The sequence below is a fragment of the Schistocerca piceifrons genome, chromosome X, assembly GCF_021461385.2.
Source record: "Schistocerca piceifrons isolate TAMUIC-IGC-003096 chromosome X, iqSchPice1.1, whole genome shotgun sequence".
Taxonomy (NCBI): Eukaryota; Metazoa; Arthropoda; class Insecta; order Orthoptera; family Acrididae; genus Schistocerca; species Schistocerca piceifrons.
In genome coordinates, this window is record NC_060149.1 from 234,410,161 (window position 1) to 234,433,562 (window position 23,402).

The window sequence follows — 23,402 nt, forward strand, 5'->3', positions numbered from 1 at the left end:
ATTTTCCTGTTAAAAATGACACCGGGGTACTGTTGCATGAGAGGTAACACATGAAGATGCAAGATGCCCATGACATACCATTATGCCACCAGATTTCCCTCAAGTCATACCCAACAGCTCCACTCACAATGGTGTCAGAGCAACAGGCAGATTTCATATTCCTATATTTCTGGAAAGTGTTTGACATGATGCCCCACTGCGAACTGTTAATGAAGGTAAGAGCATGTGAACTAGGTCCCCAGATATTTGAGTGGCTCAGAGTACCATCAGGATTTCCCCAGGGAAGTGTGATAGAACTACTCTTATTCTCTATATACATGAATTCAATTCAATTCAATCTCTTTATTCATCTGTTAATAATATACATTGTATGGATGTAGTCAATTACAATATAATTTCTTGTACTTAATTTGTTACAAAAACTCAGATAACGAATATAAATATTTCACATCAGTATATATAAATAATATTACTTTTGCATCTGGTGATCATGGTGACCAGCAATCTGCAGCTGTTTGCTGATGATGCTGTGGTATATGAGAAGATGTTGAAGTTGACTGACTGTAGGAGGATACAAGATGACTTAGACAAAATTTGTAGTTGGTATGATGGATGGGTGCTTGCTCTAAATGTAGAGAAATGTAAGTTAATGAAGATAAGTAGGGAAAATGATCCCACAATGTTCAAATACAGCATTAGTAGTGTGCTTGACAAAGTGACATCGATAAAATATCTAGACATAACGTTGCAAACTGATGTGAAATGGAACGATCACGTCAGGTCAGTAATAGGGAAGGTGAATGGTCAACTTTAGTTTATTTGGAAAGTTTTAGGGAAGTGTGGTTCACCTGTAAAGGCGACTGCATATAGGATACTAGTGCAACCTATTCGTCACTACTTCTCAAGTGTTTGGGATCCCCATTGGTGTGGATTAAAATAAGACATTGAAGCAGTTCAGAAGCATGCTGATAGATTTATTATTGGTAAATTTCATCATCATGTGAGTGTTACAGATATGTTTCATGAACCCAAAGGGGAATCCCTGGAGGGAAGACAATATTCATTTTGTGGGACATCATTGAGAAAATTTAGAGAATTGGCATTTGAAGCTGACTGCAAAATGATTCTACTGCTGCCAACGTACATTTTGTGTAAAGATGATGAAGATAAGATAACAGAGGCATGTAGACAATAAGTTTTCCTTCACACAATTTGCAAGCAGAACAGGAAAGAAAATGACCAATAGTGGTGTAAGGTACTCTCCACTATGCACTGTATGGCAATTTGCAGAGTGTTTATGTCCCAGTCAAGGTACCTCTCCAAATGCAGTTGTTTGTGATGTGGTGTGGCAGCTTATGTATGGGGCATAATTTGGTTGCTATTAGTCTGTGACCAATGGTATGAGATGATACAGAATACTGCAGGGAGTCCATTACTCATTCTTGAATGGCAGGCACAAATGTGAAGGGGTTACAATGTTCACAGTACACAATATGGTGACTCTCCCTTGTAATGGTCAGAAATGGTCAACCACGACCTTGATGATGTATATGGCTGGCTTCACCTTTCCATGCAGTCCAACACTGGGCCATTGTCACCTCTGAATGGTTCACAAACCTTGATACTGCACAATTTGACTAATCAGCCAAATGGAGATGTACAGTAAGCCCCTTTCAAATTCTGTCAGTTGCTTATAATGCTGTCTCACACAAGTACACATCATCTCGAAGTCCTTCACAGAGATCACTCAACATATGATGCTATTCACATTTCATCTATAGCCTACCAGGCTTGGTAACAACACTAAAAACAAACATTACTAAGGCACTCTGGTGACGCTTTTACCTGTCACAGAGATGTGCAATTCTAATCATTTACATACCCACTGATCGTGTGTACAAGTACAAAGTTTCATTGACATCTGTCCATGATTTCTGGATACGTAACTCTTTCTGCTAGGCAATGTATTTTGTAAAAGAAGTATGTTATGTACCTTGCTGTTGTGTGGTCGAACATTTGCAGTCATCTACATAACAACCATTTAGTTTGTTTTATTCTGAATACTGCATCTCATGCTAAGATAACAAATGGAAGCTCAGGGAAGATCCTTCTGTGGAAGATAAGAGTGCATTAGTTGTCCACGTAAAATTCCCAAAACACCACGGGCCACTAATACCAAAATATTCAGAAAGGATCCCCAAACAACTTAAGAAATTTTGTCAGTGTTGTCATCCTAGGTAGTTGTAACACTTACAAGTCCATCTGTAATTTAAATTTATTTCAAAGAAATTGATTGCTTAGTATAACTCTGAGATACATATTCCTTACTGATTCCTAAGGTGATTCATCACCATTTCCTAATTAGGAACACTGCAAAATTTCTAATCATTGTAGTGACTGATTTTTTAAAAGTAAATAATCTTAAACTATGTGTTAATTACATTGCATTATAAAGTTAAAGGAAATAATAATATTTCCAAATTAGAACACTTGCTTTTAATCAAGCTTACTGCAAATTATATTTTATTTCCATTAAATTCGTTATAACCTCTGTAATTAACAAAGAATCAATATCTGTTTTGATATAGTTAATTAAATTAAGGTTAATGTGTTTGACCATTGTTGTTACAGAAAATGAAGCATAAAAATTTCTCATGTCATCATTTTTATTGCATTGATTGGCGACTCCATAGAGTGCTATGTGCACAACAACCATATGATCAATAAAATTAGAAGGAAGGGCAGCATTGGCCATAATTTTGATGCTTTATTAACAGCAAAATCAATTTTCAAACACACAATGATCATCTTCAGTGCTTTATCGTACAAATTAAAGCTCTTAGGCACTGGTGTCTGGTTATTAGCAGTCACAGAAGCTATGAAATGATCACAATACGTTATTATAAACTGTACTATTCAAAAACAAAGTGAAAGAGTATTGTACCTTATTTGTCACACTTTCTATAATTTATCAGAGTATCTGGACTCAGGGATATAAATAATAGTTGAAAAGTAACCATAACAGTAAGCATGATTTTAACTTATCTGGTTTATAGACATCTGAACGTTGACACATGAAATAAGTGAAGTTACATAAATGCTTCATATGAAGTAGTAGATATAAACAGCAGCAGTGAAGGAGCACTGGCTTTTTTTCAAAGTAGCTACTTTTCTTTTAACATATAGATATAGTAGTACCAGTAGTTCCCATAACTATCGGTTTGAGCTGATTAGCACTAACCATAGTTTGTTGATAGCACAATTTATAGTAGTGGCTGGTTCTGCCAGTTGATGCTGGCTGCACCATATTTTTTTGGATTCAACCCAGGACATATTTTTGAAATTACTTAGAAATCTGAACAGTCTATTGAAACATTAAACTCTGTTAATTCAAAACATCAGTATAACAAATCAATTTTTTTCCAAGTTTGTATCTTTTCACAGATACCAAGTCAAAATTTGAGCAATTTCATCTCACACTTAATCATAATTTAAAAATTTAATTTGAATTCCCTCTTCCAGTCTAAAATATCATGTAACAACTGGAACAAGTTTTTCTTCACTTCTATTTTAGCTACCCATTGTTACTGTTACATATTCGATGTTTGCCAAAGAACACAACACACTATCAAACATAAATGGTGAAATAACATCAGCAATAACTGTCTCAGTTTTGGTTCCAGCAGATAGAACATTTTGTGTCAAATAACTTTTTAACCAGTTCAGTTATTCAGTTTGCTGTTTTGAAACTGTTCTCAGGTCTAGCAGTGTGGTATGAAAATGTAGCTTCTTTAGCAGCATGCTCCAGATCACTGTTATTCCCATATTTGACATAACAAAAACTCTCTAATGTCTTCATTAACAGCACTTCTCAGTTTGGTTGTTCTTTTGGCATTCTCTTCAATATTAGCCTTCCTTTATGTGCAACAGAAAATTCTCCAGTTCATAGTGGACAATAAACATCTTCATCATTACTGTCATTATACAGTTTCAAAAATTTGTATTCCTATGCAGGTTAACTTTAAACACACAGTTCATTTTGCCCATTGCTAAACAATGAGACATAAAATGAGTAGACATAAACTTCACACATGGAAACAACATAAATATACTGCAGTACAATGACACTGTTAAGTTTCTTGTCCTGTGTGAAAATGTTGATCATGTAGAAAACTAACATCAGAGCCTACACTTAATATAACAATATGAAAAATTACAATTATGTCTATTGTAAATTAAAAATTAACTAACAGCAGTGCTTAGACTGAATATAGCAATTTGAAATAATGACAATTATTTCTATTAGAAACCAAAAATCATGTTAAATAACAGTTTTATACCTGATTCATATGAACTGTAAACAAAAACTGAATTGCTATATTGATCAGAGGACTTTTTGCAAAATTAACTGGTACACAGTAAAATTTACCTTTCTTTTGTATCAGTTTTCCTTAAGTTAGTCACTCCATGTTATCATAAATGGTCATTTGTAGAAAATGTAAAACATGAGCAGATAAGGACTTAGATTAAAATCCATTAAAAGCCAATTTTACCTTAAAAGATGCTCGTAATATACATATCTGACAGCAAAATAATTCAAAATGAAATGCTAGGTACATTCGCTGCAGGCAAATATAGAAACCAAACAAGTCAGTTATTAAGATGTTCAACAAATGAAAGTCTTGAGCAGAAAACGGAGGCTAGTAGAGAATATACATCTCAACACCAGCGAGGAGAAAGAGTAGGACAAACTTATTAAAAGTTAAAAAAAGAAGAAATTAATAAAGAAGTAGATGACAAAGTACGGTGAAATGGAAATGTGCCGTAGCATTATTTATAGAACTTCATGCTATATTAACATACACTGTCAAGACACCCTTGTTTTTGAGAGTTATATGTTTCCAGTACATGGAGAGAGAAAAGGTATAACACACGAAGCTGGCAGGAAGATCAGTGAGTTAGGAAATTTGCTCAACTATATCGGATTCTTACAAGGGAATGGTCAGACGTGTCATGTCGAAACCTGTGTTGCCTTTTTTACCACTGTGAGTTAACATTGCAAGAAGTCTGTATGCAGAATTTTAGCTGCTGACATGACCTGGAAGTCTGTAAACAATTTTATGAAGTAATACATTATTGTTGCATGGTTTCCGCGCTTATAACTGCCTCTTGTACAACCCTGACCTCTCTCGCTACGTTATACCAACGCCATCTAGGGACAAGGTGGCGTTAGCTACGCGCCGCTCTCTTGCCACAGCAGTGAGAGAGCTGATTCCCTCAGTGAAAGCGATCGTATGATAATTAAACATTCGTTGACAAATATGGCTGATATGTTATCTACAACATTCTTTCCAAGTAGCTATGAAATAGACACAAATAAATATACGGTTTAGAACACGTCCAAGTTTTATTTCTTGTAATTACCGCAAAAATGCGAAATATTGATGCAATGTTCAAAACATAGGTTTTTTGTGCACCAAGAACATACAAGCAAAGACGACATATGACAGCCCTGCGAATCACAGACATTGTTAGATGTCCGTAGACAAAACTGGGTTGGTGTTAGGAATGAATCAGGCCTAGTATCAGTATATTTCGAGGAGTGCCACGCATATTTAATCAAATTTTACAACCGTGGGGAGGAAAATTGATAATGTACTACTGATTGCAGCTTGAGAATATTGTCACGGTGATAGACAGGAAATTGCAGCGATCTGCACACAATAATTTTCTCTGTTAGTTTTCTGTAAAATGCCTTCCACTGACGGAAAAATTCTCTATCTAAAGGTTGAATTACGTTCGTCGTGCCGGGTGGAATCTGAAGTATCTCTACTTCTTTGTCAGGGTGGGCTCGAAATACAGTTTTTGATTAATGAGACCTTTTATGACCTGACCACGAATCTAGAAGGAGAAGAGATGTGTTCCCGCAGAACGGAAGAAAAGCATCACGCATGAAAAGTGTAACGATTTCATTTTCCATTTTTCCAGACTTCGGTGCATCTATCACAAGATTGTTTGCGTAGAACATTGTTCTTTTGACACGTGGTCCAAAACGCCCAGTTGGTTCTTGAAGACACACATGTAGTTTAGGCAGCAATGAACCATCCAGACAAATTATGGGCATTATAGTGTATGAATGGGTGAGTGCAGTCGTGGACTGCGCAATCGCCTCAATATGTTTTTCCCCTTTGAATGACAGTGTTCTTTTCGCACGCATTTCGTTTTGAAAACCTGACTGATCTGCATTGTACACGTATGATTCACTAAAACTAGCGGTCTTATTTTTTGAATTCGTAAGAAAAGCTTCTATCATTTCGATTTGTCACTGCATTTTCCGACCTGTTTCTCCATACAAATTTTGTTATTTTTCTTGCCACAATTTTATGTGATATTTTGAAGCGACTAATCCAACTTTGAGAAGCTGTAAATTCTTTAGCGCCTATCGCGTTGGCAATCTCTAACGCCCAATCACGCAAAGTTGTATCGCTGACACTAAATGACTGTTGTCTGGCATTGGTAAATAGCTCAAAAAGTCGCGCATTTATCTCCGTCGCAATTTTCAGTCGGCTCTTACGTCGTCCAGCGACTTCCTTTTTCCATCTATACAATTCACGTTCAGAACGGACAAAGCGATACTTATTTTGATCAGTACTGACACGTAGGCGTTTCTGACCACATTCGTTCAACCAATACGTCAACGCTTTTTCTTTGTCTGGTAAGGTAATTGTAGTTGCTGCTGTTACTTTCGGAGATAATTGATGATGGTACGTGGCACTATCACTCGAAGAGTCTTCATGAGTGCAACTTTCGTCGGTGTCTTCGCCGTCTGTAGATTCACAGTCTGCAATATCGAGTTGTTCAGTTGTTTCTAGCCACATGTCTGCGCCATTTACATGCTTGTCTAGAAGTTTAACAACCATGTCGCACAACACATAGTCTTCAGGCGTGTTTTCTGTTGATTGCTCCATTTGACGTGTGTGGTATATCTCCATGGCAAGCAGCAAAACATTTACAGGGTTCGCCATCACCTGTGAGGGGAGATTGAATGTTCACCGTAAAGTGGCTTGTGGAGTATAGATGAACATGTACAGAACATCTTTCACATCGCTAACCAATTTCAGGACGGTATGTTTCGAAATACGTACAAGAAATTAAAAGGACGTGCATGCCACAGAAACGAATATTCGTTTCCCCTTTCCACCAAAATCGTGCAGCGATATTCCTCTTTAGTGAACGCCGCGATAAGACGGCCGCACTTCCCGACCATGCGCACAACGCTCGCGACTCGCCATTTCCAGGGGTGGCCAGCCGTCACTGCAAGCGCCAAGCAGGAAACACAGCCATGTTCGTGATTTTTTTTAGGTGACTTCCAGTTCATGTCAGCAGCTACAATTTTGCATACGGACCTTTTGCACAGTTAAATAACAGTGCTAAAAGAAAGCAATACATGTTTCGGCATGAGAAGTCTGACCATTCCCTTGTTAGTGGTGGTGGTGGTTGTTGGTATGTTTAAGGGGGACTAAACAGCGAAGGTCATCAGTCCCCCCCTTGTTAGTCTTACAATGATGGATGTCTTACAGATGTTGAAGGATCTGATGGATATATGGCAAATAATGTACACCGCGCTGTAGTAATTAATTTCTGATCCCTTCATATTTTTTAATATCAACAATTGTTTTATGAACAGCTATATCACAAATAATAGTCTGAGCCCTGAGTCAGGTAAACAAACTACATTCACTAACATGATATCACAAAGTTTTTGGGTGGCAGAATAAGACAATAGTTTTCACCATTCAGTCACAAAATAGACATGTTGGTGGCTAAATACAGAACGTCTCATATAGTAACTGTGTAGTTTGCCAGTTCACTTCATGTTTTTGACATTATGATATCCAATCATAGTCTTATAACATGACATCTACATTCTGGTAGTTAACATGGATTGACTGTGACACTGTGTGTCACATTTATTTATTAATGGGTGTATTATTAGAAATCATAAAATGTTGAATTACAGAGCAATTGCCTTTTTAATATTAACATAAAACATAGTAAAATTAGAGGAGATGATGATACAATGGACAAACAAGAAAATTTCTTTAATTATATGCTGTGTAACTGGAAGAATAGCAAAAATAATAGCTACTACTTTATGATGATGATTTCTATGAGGGCATGCTGAGAAGTAATGCCTCCAAAATTTTCAAATATTATCAACATTCTACATCTTTACATATGTGTTACCCATATTTGCAGCTCTCCACCACTAGAGGGCTCTGAATCGTAGCATGTAACGTGGTGGTGTGTAACGTAACTATGTTGGTGCATGAGAAACAGCCTGCTGTAATTGAGTTTCAAATTTGAAGAGTTCATCCAAACATGGAGCATCCCCTCCTTCAGCATGACAATGTCAGCCTACACACACCTGGCAACATGTGCAGAGTCCAGTGCCTTGGGTTCACAGTCATCGATCATCCTCCATACAGTCCCAACCTGGCTCCATCCAGTTTTCTTCTGTTTCCAAATCTTAAAGAACACCTTGTAGGACTTCACTTAGACAGTGGTGAAGCAGTGCAAGCAGAGGCAGCATTGTGGCTCTGTCAACATTCTACAGTGACAGTATCAACAAACTGGTCTCTGTTTGAGAGAGAGGCATTCATTTCCAGGATGATTATGTTGAGAAATTTCATCGCCAGGATGATTTTCTAAGAAATAAATGTGTAGACGTGAAGAATGAATATGTAGAATGTTACCATTGTCTGTTTTATTTAAAATGCCATAAGATTTTTCCCATAAAAATTTGGGGGCATTACTTTTCAGAGTGCCTTCATATTAATGTAGAGATTCCCAAAGCCTGCCAAAACGTTTCAAGAGAATATAATTTTCTAAATTGAATAATTAATAAACTAACAATTGACTTTAGTGACAGCAGGCACTTTTGGAATCAGAAAAATCTGGGCTACAAACTATGGTACCAAACTTTGTAAATAATCACTCCATAAGAATGGAACTTTCTAGGTTACTGAAATTTTGAATACAAGTAAGTAGTGTATATGTGCTTTCATTTTGTTAAAGGAGGTAAAATAAAGGATAAAAAATTATTTTAATGTCTGGAGTGATATAAGAACAATTGGTATAGATCCACCTTGCTCTGTTACATCATTTACCATTTGTTTATAAAGAAAGATATTGAAAAATAACTAACTGAATAATCAGGTGCAGAAGAAAAATTACAAAAATGCACAGTACAGTTAATACACATCAGATTTCACAAATCATTAATTATACTAAAATTTTGTATGATTATTTTATATTGTTATTGTATATGTGCTCTCAACAAAGTGAGATCAAATAGAGGAAAAAATTATATTAATACCTGGAGTGGTATAAGAACTAGACTTGTTCTGTTACTATATCTGTATGAGTACCAGAATCTCCCTCATTGTTGGCACAAAACATGTAAGGAAGGGAACAATTTGTTCCAGACCCTTAAAGTCAAATTTGATAAAAATTTTCCACTAGAATCTCAGAGCAAGAGATATCGAGTTTCCAAATTGAAATGCACATAGAAAATTGTCAAAGTAAAGAGGTGGTATACCTCTACACTATCTAAAATAAAATGGATTGTCCAAATACTAAATGATAAGGTCAGAGCAGCTAAAGATATTGCCATTAAGAATAGGATGTACTGCAGTTATTTCCATACTTCCTAAAAGTAGCACTCACAGTAATGGTTTACAAAAAAGACAATCAGTGTCAAGCTACAGAGCCATATCTATGATACCAGTACACAGTAAGGTGATGGAGTCCATAATGAAAGATCAATTATTAAGTTACTTTGAAGGAAATAACCTTTTTAGGATATGCACCACAGCTTTCAGAAGTACAGGTCAATGACAGCAGGAGTACTTGACTTAGTGACAAATACAAGTCAGCATTTTGCAGGCAATGAGTTTACAGCACAAATACTTCATGATCTTAGTAAGGCAGTAAACTGTATACCAAAGACACCCTCCTTGGCAGGCTACATTCATATGGTTTTGGATGAGCTATTCTACAAACTCTTGAATCCTATCTGAATAACAGACAACAGATTTTATCATGCAAGGAGCAGACTCATATGAAAAGAGGGTACAATACGGTGTCCTACAGGAACAGTGATAGGGTCCCTGTTGTTCCCAATTTTTGTTAACGAGATAGGCTCCAATGGGCAGATCTTGCAGTTAGTGGATGATACAATCTCATTCTCAAAAGGAGAGAATGTCATTCAGGCTGTTCAAAGAGCAGAACTCCTATTTAGTGTGGTAAATGATTTATCATGATGGTATGAAAATTAATGACGTTTAAAAGCAGAGGATGATAGACAGCCTCAGTGGTACTTGAGCACTGGATGACACAGCAGCTTTTAAACTTCTGAGCTTTTCATTGATACCATATAACATAGTAACAGCACACTAAACATGTATTTTCAAAACTTTCAAGGATCCCATACCTCTAGAGGATACAAACAAGTATAATAACAGAACAGCACCCACTAGCAGTGTACTTTGCAATCTTCTACAGCCACATCAGTTATAGGGCTCTTAGTGTGGAGCTGTTCTGCAGGCAGCAAGAATGTACCTTTATTGCAAACAAAATTTATGAAAATCATTGCCTAAAGCAAAAAAACTAACCATTGTAAAACAAAAAACAATTTTTTCTGGGTTAGGAGTTGTGTTTGCTTTCAGTCAATATACGGGTTGATTATAATTAAAGTTCAAGTTTCAATGCACCATTAAAAAGAACTGCTGTTCAGAATGTTGTCAAATTTGAATGGTATGTTGTTGACAAAGGCAGAAACATTATGAAAACAAAAATATGTAACGAAGATTTCCCACTAGATGGTTCTGTAAATGACATAATGTAAATGGGTTCAGCTACAAATGACAGATGAATTGCAAAATGATGACTATGATGTGAGTTGCTCATTTAAACCAACAGAACTGTGTGATGTGCATGACTGCACAAGTTTGGCATTCAACGGTTGTGGCACTGTTAGTTAGGTAAGCTCATCCAGCATGGCGAGGTCATACCACATCAGATGGTCAAAATCAGTTTTTAATTCTCCTGAGGCCAAAACCTCGTACCTCCATACTGTCAAAGGGTTGGAATGCCGATGCACAAAAGGCTCTTATAACATTTACCAGTGATGATTCAGGTAAAATGACCCAGAGGACACAAAAATGACATTAGTTTTTAATTGTCCTGATGACAAAGACCACGTAACAAGCAACAATTACATTGGTTTTTAATTGTCCTGAGGCAAAAGGCACATAAAAAATGATAACAAAATCAGTTTTTAATTGTCCTAAGACTGTTTCACGACATGTTCAGCATGCTGTCCACTGTTTTCTGCCACAACTTGAAATTGAGAAACTGTATGTTCCACAACAGACTGGAATGTCTCACGAGTCACATTCGGAATGTGTTGCATGCCTTCGGTTTAGCTAAGTTTGTAACGAGAGCACTGAATGCACCATCTTTTAGATAACATCACAGCCAGAAGTCACAAGGATTGAGATCAGGTGATCTGGACGATAATGCTAGCTTTTCCAATATGCCTCTGCAGCAGCCACTTCACTGGCTGTGCAAAGTGTGGAGAAGCACCATTTTGCATAAAAATGATCCTACACATACATCCATGCTGTTGAAGGCTTGGCATGATGATGCGCAAAAGGCTCTTATAGCATTTACCAGTGATGGTTCAGGTAACAGGATGCATAGGACACATCTCCTCTATAAAATATGGCCCTACAATAAAAAGCTATCATGCTGCCAACCACACCACACAGTTCCCCATGCAGAATGAAGAGGTAATGGTTGACATGTGAGTGGATTTTCCACTGTCCATATTCTGCACTTCTGTGTATCGATGTATCCTTGGAGAGGGACATGGGATTTGTCAGTCCACTGCTATCAGATGGCCATTCATTGTCCACCTCCATTACCAGCAGCATGTGATCCTGCATTGAGACAGTCATGCCAAGCATCTCAGATGGAAACTGAGTTATAATTGTGTACCCTGTGTCTTTTATTTCGCATATTCTGCTACTTTTGGGGAAACTTTTATTCATAACATTTCCTCCTTCTTCAATATTATTCCACTCAAATTTGACATCATTTTAGGCAGTGGTTCACTTTTACAGTGTTTTGAAACTGGAACTTTAATTAAAATATTCCTTTGTATTCAACTGCCTCGTTCACACTAAGATAAATCATGAGACCTACAGAAAGAGGAATGAAGTTCATCAACACAACACTCACAGTAAAGACAGGAAAGACAGGCCAAGATGTTTATTAACAAAGACAAAAAACAGCTTCACAATGGTGACCCCTAAAATTATTTAATGCGTTACCTAAGGATACTGAGGCATAACCAATGGAGCAATTTAGAACTAAAATTCTGTGTAAATTAAAAGACCAACTTTTGTTCAGCACTGAAGAAATCTTCTCTGTTAATAGACCAGTATCTACCAGAGCTGCAACTTAGTGCCTTGACTACAACAGCAACTATGCTCTTTAATTACGCTATTTTCTAGTATTGATTTTATAGTTGTGTTATTATTGTAATGTGTATTGTAATTTAGTTCCTAACTTTGTTATGTTTTGTAGTATCCATATTAGTATCACAGTTTAAATTGCCATATTGTATTCATTTTATTACGGTAATACTATTGTAATCTTGATGCTATTTGTCCAGCCATGGCTAGTAAATTACATAGAATTGGTAATAAAATGGTATTGGTAATATACATAATTAACTACTAGATATCAGTGGCATAGGAAAACAAATAGTATCAGTTAAATGATCTCATTCAGGAGAAAATGTTATCTGATCTAATATTCCAATACAGATTTTTTCAGCTATAAGTGTACATATTCCCTTAGCTACAAAATAAAATTTAGTTCAAAGAGCTATGTTGTTTTTATTAAATATACAATATTTACTAGTAATTTTTGTTTGATTTCATTACAGATATCAACTGTTACCAGCCACAATCAAGTTACCTGACTGCTGCTACTATAATAGCAATTGTCTTAGGTGCAGTACTTGCAGCTGTTGTACCTTTAATTATATTTTTCACTGTTGTACATAGAAAGAAATGTGGAATGTATTCACTGAACCCATGAAAGAAGGCTTGTTTGACTGTGTAGTGAGTTCCTACTTAATGCTCATTTGTAAACTTATGCTTGCAACTTTGCAAATCATATGTCTAACTGTCACACAAAGTTATGTGGCAAATTTATTATTTACCTATCTAGTGGGAAATGTAAATGATCATACGTCATTGCTTCTGACTGTGTATTGACATATAGTAAGACCATACTCATCTTTTAATGATCTGTCTTTTGTAAAAAAGTTGGTTTAATATTTAAAGTATCCACCACACTCATTCATAGTTCTCTATGATAGTATAAGCCATTATGATCATACCTTGCCTGCAAGGCAAACAGTCAATTCATTCATTGTATAATACTTCTCGCCAGTAATTTATTTTCAGTGACAATTTGTGTTATGTTTTGAATTAATGTAAGGTTTTCTGTCTGTAACCATATGTGATACCAACTGCAAAGTACACTATTATACATTCAGTCACTATAATAACAAGCTTTGTCATTTATGGAAGTGTTTTGGAGATGCATACATTATGGTTCTTGATTTAGTAGTCAGCTCTTCATCATTTAACATTGTATTTATATAACGCTATTCAATGAAGAATTGCCATTTGTCAAAATTCTGTGGCAGTGTTACAGATTATATATGACATATTAGCACTGGTATTGCATTTTTCAGTATCTTTTGATATGCTATGCTTTTTGTTATAGAAAAGCCAGTAGCATGATCTATATCAGTAGCAATTACATTTCTTTGTATTCTGTATAAGTTAATCTGTAAAGCTATTATATACCTTTGTGCATGTGCGTGTGGATGTGTGCATGTGCGTGTGTGTGTCAGTGTGTGTGAGTGTGTGCACACACCCGCATGCACTCATGCACATGTGCCCATGCGTGCATGTTGTGTGGTGCAGAAGATGATATTGTATTTAAACAGATTTTGTACGTCAGTGTATATAAATAAAAAATCACTTGTCATTGTCTTTTATTTTAAAGAGAAGCCCTATGTATTTATATTATTTTTACACCCTTCAAAATGACACTACAAAGTAAGGACATGCATGAGAATATATTTAATTTTTATACATTAGCAGCTGCTTGTTGCAATATTGTTTAATCCAGGAAGTAGTCTAGTTACACTATGTCGCTTTAGATGCAGTGTGACGGGTCTTTTTATCCTGAAAAATATTTATTTTCATTCCCTCTTCCCTAAAGAAGCAATAATCTAAATAGTTGTTGAGTTTTTTTTATAAATGTAACTTGTCAATAAGATGTTAATTGTGTATCTAACGCTGAGATACAAATAGTACGTTTCAGATTTGGAGCAATACAATTAGTACTGGCCTCTCTAATTCAACAAAATCATATACTATGGAATACTAATAAACTACAAGAATATTATATTGGGTCATGAGAAAATGAATTTATTGTCTGTGTCTTATTCTTCCTATTGGGTGTTGCAGTCATCTGACATGCTCCTCTGTTAACAGTCACGGAGTGGACTTACAACACTGATACAATCACTTTCTTATTGATAACATATAGTAATGATGATTTAGTTGCCAAATTTACATATTAAAGTAACTAACCAATCACCTGCAAACAAGAGTGTCACAAATTCAAGATTTTGACCTTCCTTTCTCATTTTAAATGAACATTTAGACAATTATGTAAATTAAAACTCAGAGATCCTGAAGTATTTTGTAATATTTTAAGTGGGTCCTAATACTTGGGTCATTATTGCCAATTAGTTCTAAGGTCACCCATCAGTTTTCAGGTCACCTACTTCCAGTTTTCTTAACTCCACAAGGAGTGGTCAGGTCTAAATCATCCAAGACACTAACTTTCCTTCCTTACAACCAGTTTAGTGACCCAATGGGGATACATTACTTCCCTTTTAAACTGCTAAGTCTGCATAATAGTTATGGATCCCACACTGATGCATTTTTCAAGCTAAGCTTTCTGTTGTTAATACCTCCTGTCCACCAAACGTTAAAAAGAAGATTGTAATCATATTTGCTATTTGTAACAATTGTTGATTCAAATGTTTTCCTTGTTTTATTCTCACTGCATATTATTTTCTTGAGCATACAACTGTTTTTGTTGACAACCTCCATGAAGATCATTAACAGCATTATTAGAATAGAACCAATTAGATAAATTCAATCAACAATATACATTAAAATGCAAGATCACATTGTACAACTGCAGAATAATATCAGTCACACTGAGAACTGATTCTTGATGGTCACAAAAAATTAAATTTGTGCCCAATGCAATTACTCATTACCTTTTGGAAAATTTACTGCATTTAATTTTAATACACTGTTTGACAAAAGAGTGAAACACTAGAAGACATGGTTGAATGTCAATGCAGCTTCCTACAAGCATACACCATTGGCAGGTATGCAAGTGATTAGAGCTGTAATTCTCTGTGATAGGTAGAATAGACACCAAAGTACTTTAGTGTTGTTCATGGTTAGCTTTGTTACCAGGCTTGGTAGGATGTACACGGGGCAAGAAGAGGATCAGATGCTAAGTGATGACAGAGACGCAGTGTAGGCGTGTGAGACAGAATTATCTGTACCTGAGGGGATTGAAAGAGGCTACATTGACGGTCTGCATTGGGCCAGCTGTTGAAATCATTAAATTTCTGGATTTGTGGGATTGTGACAGTGCCCTGATGTTGCACTTCATGGGAATATGAGTTACCTGTCATCAGAGAACAAGAAATACACTCCCTCCAATATTCTGCATCATTGTATTCTATTGGTCATAGACTAGTAGGCTGGACCCAGAAATTACCATCCCCTGTGTGGGCTGCTGTTACCATCACAACAGAAATTGCTGCACTTGGTGTGGTATCATGACCAGGAAGCTTGAACAGCTTATAATGGCATCACACTGGCTTCAGTAATGAATTGCAGTTCTGCACTAACCCAGATTACCATTGTCAGTGAAAACAGCAGTGAGCTGGCAAGAGGTCCTATTTGTCCAATGTGTTGGTGAGCCACATCATGATATAGGGAGCCTTTAAATATGACTTCAGGTCACATCCAGTAGTGACTGAGAGAAGATAGGCAGCATCTTCCACATCGTCAGCAGCACATCAGAGCCAAGCATTTGTATCACTTGCACCAAGCTTATAATAATTAGAAGTGACTTAGTTTTACATTCTGTCTGCATTTTAATCTAAATTCTTAAATTTCTTGTGTGTTTGTGTATCTAGTACCCACAGTTATGGATTTTAATAGCTGTGTACCTACGTATTTTACTCTGTAAAGTAATTTTTACTGACTTACTTTAAGTTGGTTGGTTGGTTGGTTTTGGGGAAAGAGACCAGACAGCGAGGTCATCGGTCTCATCGGATTAGGGAAGGACGGGGAAGGAAGTCGGCCGTGCCCTTTGAAAGGAACCATCCCGGCATTTGCCTGGAGCGATTTAGGGAAATCACGGAAAACCTAAATCAGGATGGCCGGACGCGGGATTGAACCGTCGTCCTCCCGAATGCGAGTCCAGTGTCTAACCACTGCGCCACCCCGCTCGGTTACTCTAAGTTTTTATACTGTAAATTTTAGTGCATATATTCATGCGAGGCCACTCTCTCGGGTGGCTTCTGTCCTCCAGAAGTGCTGTGTCACAAGACTTGGTTTAAATCTCCTGTTTGTACTCAGTGTATAGTTTAGATCAGTGCTTTAGAACTTTCGTAATTATTTCTTGCAAACAGCTTTTGTGTAAGCAGAGGTTATAGTAAAAAGTAATTCTTGATACATCCATTTTCAGTAGGGAAATTTATTTCTGTTATAAGAGCTTGCAGGTCTTGTGGTCTTAGGCTATAGTGAGGTCTCTGCAGAGTAGATTTTAGTGTTTGCTTACACTCCTTGATTATATTTTGCATACATTCCAACATCAACAGCGCCACAGTCAGGTAATTTTCTCTTTGTCAGGAGTCTGTTGGTACATTCTCAGTTGATGATGACTGGTTTGTTTGTAGTTTTCGAGATCTTATTCATTTTTTTTTTTTTTTTTTTTTTTACACAGTACGATATAACTAGAAACTGTACTTGTTGTGCGTGGACACAAGGACAAATGGCTGCTGTCTGTAAACAGATGGAAAGCATGTCAGTGTGCGCTCAGTGTGTTTGCTGAGGGAGAGGAGGGTGTCTTGATCAAGATTTGGAGCAGACTCTGCCAGTAGCTCTCAAGCACACTGCATACAATCGGCTGCAAATAGTGGTACATCTAAGTAAGAATGATACCTGCCAATTGTGTTCTGAGGCCATCCTCAGTTCTTGGTAGTGGATGGCTGACTTAGTGGAGGCAACAGTAGTGTGGCTAGGTACTTTCTGGTGCAGGTTGCATTGTTACCAAATTTATCCAAAATAGAGGATCCAAAATGGCGGCCATAGATGTGTGAAAGTCTCACTGACATCATGGCAGAAATTTAAACTTTGGCAGGAAATATGACAATTGTGATACCTCCACTAACCCAATTCTGCCCCCCATCCCATCCCTCACCCACTCCTATGAAGTCATCAACCCCCACCCCCCACCACCACCACCACTCACACCCATGAAAATGGAGAGAAACGGTCAGTCTCTGTCCAGCTGCCAGAGAGGAAGATTAGGTTAGTGTACTTTATTTATTTTTGTAGTGGGAAACTGAAGTCAAGATCGCTCCAATTTACACATCAATATACATAGTGCTATGCAACGAGTGCCTGAAATTTCAATACAGCTCAAAATCGTTTATGTCACTCAACATGTGTTGTCCTGCTGGAAAAAGATTCACAATATCAGTAGAAACTAATAGCAGGCAGATTCGAATTAGATAGTAGCTCTACATAGGACGCTCCATTCCCCTACAAGTTAAAACAAATCTCTCTGCTCCAATTGTGAATTGATGGGAAAAAGACGCAGTCTAAAATGATAAGAGAAACAACCCCCTAAACTGGTATTTGCATAGAAATTATGGAGTGTCAAAAAAAACACCATGCTAAAATTGACTGTACAAAGAGTAACACCATTTCATCTGTAAATTACAGCCATATGCCGTGGGGTATAAAAGCAACACGAAAAAGCTTTGTAAATTACTGGGTGCTAGCGCAGTGGAGATTAAAAACTACTACACACAATGCTGCTAAACGCATATTTAATGCACAGCATAGTGTGTAGTGAGGTTCCCGGCTGCCGAAGAGGCGGTGAGGGGAGTGACACATCGTGTAGAGGTGGTGATGTGGCTTGCTCAGCACTCTCAGTGCCATTGCGGCTTCTACCGGGGTTGCCGCCCATGCTGCCAACTATCGCGCTACCTGATGGCCACCGCTCAAACTATAGTGAGGCACTCGGCACAGTGCTCCAAGTGGCTGCCACGTGAGATGGCATGCGGGGGTCCTGTTTTGATTTCACAAGAGTGACGTGATACATTGTGCAGGATCAAAACACAAATATGCACTCACCCTCATACGTGTAGCTGAACGAGAGCAATCAAGCTGTCGCCAGTCTAGAAGAACAGCATGCTTTCGCAACACCTGTGTGTGTGTGTGTGTGTGTGTGTGTGTGTGTGTGTGTGTGTGTGTGTGTGTGGTCTTCTCCATTCGTAAATAATGGGCTCTGTCGATCATTTTTACAATGTCTTCCCTGAGATACAGCTTTCTAACCTCACTGTTGTCAAAACTTTCAACAGCAGCCTCCAATGATACGGCTATTTCCAGATCACTCTGCTGTTAATAATAAAAGCTTTATCAGCAGCTCCAGCAGAGAGATAAAGGCAATACCTGGAAAAAAAACACTGTTCTTCGTCAACAAAATTCCTGTATATAAATCTCACAAACCGTGAATCCTTTCTACAGACCCACACATGCCGGCCTTGTGAATGATGGCAAAATACCTGTCTGCTGCCTACCCTTTCCTAAATGTATATCCTACCCAGTGTGCGATTTGCAGGGGGTGATGAGGGGGATTTCCCCCCTTCTGCATCAGACCATCCCCTCCTCTGGTTTTAGTTTATGCATCCCAACCTGGGATGTTTATTTCCCACGCACTGGAGTAAAACTTTACATATAATTTAAATTTGTGGAGCTGAATACTGAAAGTTTTTAATAAGTCTTACTATTAATACTATTAATATGTTTCAGTTTTCTATCATCAGAATAAGTACAGCTTTTCACAAATGTGCCTCTACTTTTTGAATTCCCCTCGCATACCTGTATGTAGATGATTTTGTAAATAAGCTTTACCTATAATGTACTTTTAAAGATATAACAAGGTATGGCTTTTCTGATAGTGCATACGCGTGAGTTTCGGCATTAACATCTATTTATTAATAGCTGTTTAACCATGTGTAACTCCACGGTCCAAGCTAGTAACATATATAATTCTACTAACCCCTAACTAAGGCATCCCCCCCACTGGTAAAAGCACAAATCGTACGCTGATGCTGCCCCATATTCATAGCGACTGAGCAAACACACGTTCTCACAGCACTAAGGTATCATGAAACTCCTGTACAGCAGTATGTCGTTGGTTGTATTTACTCTAAGTATTGTCTCACCCAACAAAAAAATCTGTTCTCGTCTTTGACACCATACAATGAAAAACGCTTGAGTACCATTCCAATTCACAAACCATATCTGTGGCCGCTGCCGACCTCAGTCACTCCGTATAGCCACCTCCTAGTGTGCCAGCACCGCCAGGCAGCAGCCCTGACTCATCCACCTACGTTAAAGTTCAAAGTGCATGCTGTGCAGTAGGAAACTCGCATCTTTATTCAAACAAATACCTTGCAGGGGGAGAGCTCCCTATTTCGCGACCACAAAGTTCACAATCACCTGACAGGTCGAGAAGCCCACCACCACACTGTCCATGGTACCCCCACCAAGAGAAAAGTTATGATAGGTACAATTGCATTTCAAACACTACTCCGGTGAGGGCCTCTTCTGGTAAGTTCAAAAGCTGCGGACCATCCACAAACACTCACAGGATTGCCACAGTTACGTGTCGCCTTAGGCTCGATTCACACGGTGGGCAATGTCACGACAACGTCAACGCGGGTCACGTGACGTCAAAATATGCGTCCAATGCTTCCAAATGGCGAGGTTCACACGGTGGGCAACGTCACGTCAACGTCAGTTTGCCTGCCGGCCGGTATACTTCGAAAGAATAGTTTGACGTTGACGGCGGGGGTCACGTGGTTGGCGAGCTGCTTACGATTGGCTGTTACTTTTCTGTCTGTCCTGCGGCTGCTGGCATGGCACGAGTTTGATTCTGCTAGCAGTGTTCTCCACATCGAAAATATCTACTGAGTTTTTATATAAACATGAACAACGAGAAGTTAATCGAACTTGTTCGCCAAAATGTGGAGTTGTATGACATGAGCTGCAAAAAATACAGCGACACTTTGTTTTAAGAAGAAATAGGGAAGAAAATTGGATTGGTTATCGGTCGCCCAGGTAAATAACTGTATGAATATTGTAGGCCTACTGCAGATTATATTTATTTTGTATTTGTATGTAATGTATTTAGATGTATAACATTGCACCTGCATCCATGGGCGTACCCAGCGAGGGGCAGGGGGGGGGGCAGCTGACCCCCCCCCCCCCCCCCCCCCGGAAGATATTTGAACTCGTTCGCGCAGATCCGGGAGTAATTTTTTCGTCTTCGTCACGTTACTGTCGGCAAATCCTAGAAGATTATTACTCAATTAAAAAGTTGTATTTTTAAACAAGTGCATTCTTATATTTAAAATGTTTATTGAAAGCAGTTTTTCATTAGTTTACTGTTTTATTTAATAAGAAGTGCTGTATGTTGTCTCGAGTCCTTGTTTCCTGAGACTAGTATGACCTGCCCCCCCCCCCCCCCCCTAGTTCAGATCCTGGGTACGCCCTTGCCTGCAACTATTTTTGTTTGTACTCACGATTAGGAGGTGAAAACGCTTAGCAGAGGTTAGAGCCTTCCTGCTTACCAATTTCATAATTATTCGCGAGTCGTGAAAGTTTATTTCGACCATGATTATATGTAATACTTATCATTCCGAAGCAAATATGAGTATTCAACGCCACATAGTCATTTTGGCTAGTAGTTTACTTATGTATAGTACTTATTTACATAGTTTCTGGTACTGAGTCTCACTCAACATTTCGTATGGATACAGCTTATTTAAGTACAACTGCAGTAAAAAGTTCGATGTTCCACATTCATATACAGTGTGCAGTTTGTTCTCTGCAGTGCCAAAGTTTATGCAGGACGATCTGTAGCAGATTTAGATCTACATAACAAGGGGCCATAAATTGTGAATGTTTAGCAAATACGTAAAGGTACAGAACAGGAACCCTCAAAGGAATTGTTAAAGCTGAAGCATCAGACTCACCTCAAACAAACCATTAGTTTTTCTCGTGGAGAAATTGCACGGCGCATGTTTGTGTCTGCTTTCGTGATGCCGCTGCTTATCAAAGACAGCAAATTAAAAAATTGCTGTCTCAACATTCGTAAATATTTATAAAATGACGTCTCCTCTTCTTCCAGCTCTCTGTACACTGTGCGATATTCGCCTTCACACATTCTCTTCAAAATCATTTTCTTCACCCACGTTCGTTTTGATTGCCTTGCCAATTTCCGCTCTCTTTCCTCATCATCTATAGCAATTGCAATCGTAGCAAGTTGATCAAGACTAAATATAATGTCCGCCATCCTCTCTCGTGAACACTTGTGTGAGTTTCCAATAACGCGCCAAAACGTGGTTGAAGTTTTGCCGTCGCTTGACGTTCCGTCCAGTGTGAATGCAAGTGGATTTTTGACGGTGTGTGACGTCACTGACGTTGACGTGACGTTGCCCACCGTGTGAATCGAGCCTAAGACAGCAAGCAGGGCCGGGCGCACTGCTGCCATAACCACCTCGCCAGTGTTGTAGCGTGCTCCTTGTCACCGAGAGGCAGAGTTCACTAATGTATTATGCTTGTAAAAGAAAAATCACCACAAATTTATGAATGGAATGGACGACAGTAACACAACCAACATCACAGAACAGTACACTCCACCATTCCACCACATCCTACGTTAAAGACCACATTGTACTCTCAAACACCGGGAGGGTTAAAATCTTCTGGACACGCTCCGACTTAATCCCTTGCCCACGCTAACTGGCTGGCGCCGCTCTTACAAGGGGAGGCCGCCAAATGTGAAATTCAGATTCGATTCATACTGCGCATAACAAAAGCTCATGGCCAGAGGTGTAATGTGGCAAAGCACCAAGATGCACTTCTCAGCCGTTGTCGAGAAAATCGACAGTTAAAAGAAACCGTTGCGGTGAAATACTCTCTACGATTAATAATTTTCTACAGCGTTGTGGCGCAGCGGTAAGCGCTCGGGTTCGAAATCCGAAGGACACCGGATCGAATCTCGCGCTATGCAATTTTTTTATTAGTTTTTTGTAATTCAAATATATATATATATACACTCCTGGAAATTGAAATAAGAACACCGTGAATTCATTGTCCCAGGAAGGGGAAACTTTATTGACACATTCCTGGGGTCAGATACATCACATGATCACACTGACAGAACCACAGGCACATAGACACAGGCAACAGAGCATGCACAATGTCGGCACTAGTACAGTGTATATCCACCTTTCGCAGCAATGCAGGCTGCTATTCTCCCATGGAGACGATCGTAGAGATGCTGGATGTAGTCCTGTGGAACGGCTTGCCATGCCATTTCCACCTGGTGCCTCAGTTGGACCAGCGTTCGTGCTGGACGTGCAGACCGCGTGAGACGACGCTTCATCCAGTCCCAAACATGCTCAATGGGGGACAGATCCGGAGATCTAGCTGGCCACGGTAGTTGACTTACACCTTCTAGAGCACGTTGGGTGGCACGGGATACATGCGGACGTGCATTGTCCTGTTGGAACAGCAAGTTCCCTTGCCGGTCTAGGAATGGTAGAACGATGGGTTCGATGACGGTTTGGATGTACCGTGCACTATTCAGTGTCCCCTCGACGATCACCAGTGGTGTACGGCCAGTGTAGGAGATCGCTCCCCACACCATGATGCCGGGTGTTGGCCCTGTGTGCCTCGGTCGTATGCAGTCCTGATTGTGGCGCTCACCTGCACGGCGCCAAACACGCATACGACCATCATTGGCACCAAGGCAGAAGCGACTCTCATCGCTGAAGACGACACGTCTCCATTCGTCCCTCCATTCACGCCTGTCGCGACACCACTGGAGGTGGGCTGCACGATGTT

The 23,402-nt window shown here is 38.7% G+C and overlaps 1 protein-coding gene across 1 annotated transcript in view; it reads left to right on the top strand.

Moving 5' to 3' along the window:
- The window catches only part of LOC124722282 (serine-rich adhesin for platelets-like), a 152,397-nt gene extending 139,224 nt beyond the window's left edge, over positions 1–13,173 (top strand). The window contains exon 6 of the mRNA XM_047247468.1: positions 13,019–13,173. Within this exon, the coding sequence (XP_047103424.1) occupies positions 13,019–13,173 (155 nt within the window). The remainder of the gene's footprint in view (positions 1–13,018) is intronic.
- Positions 13,174–23,402: the final 10,229 nt, after the last annotated feature.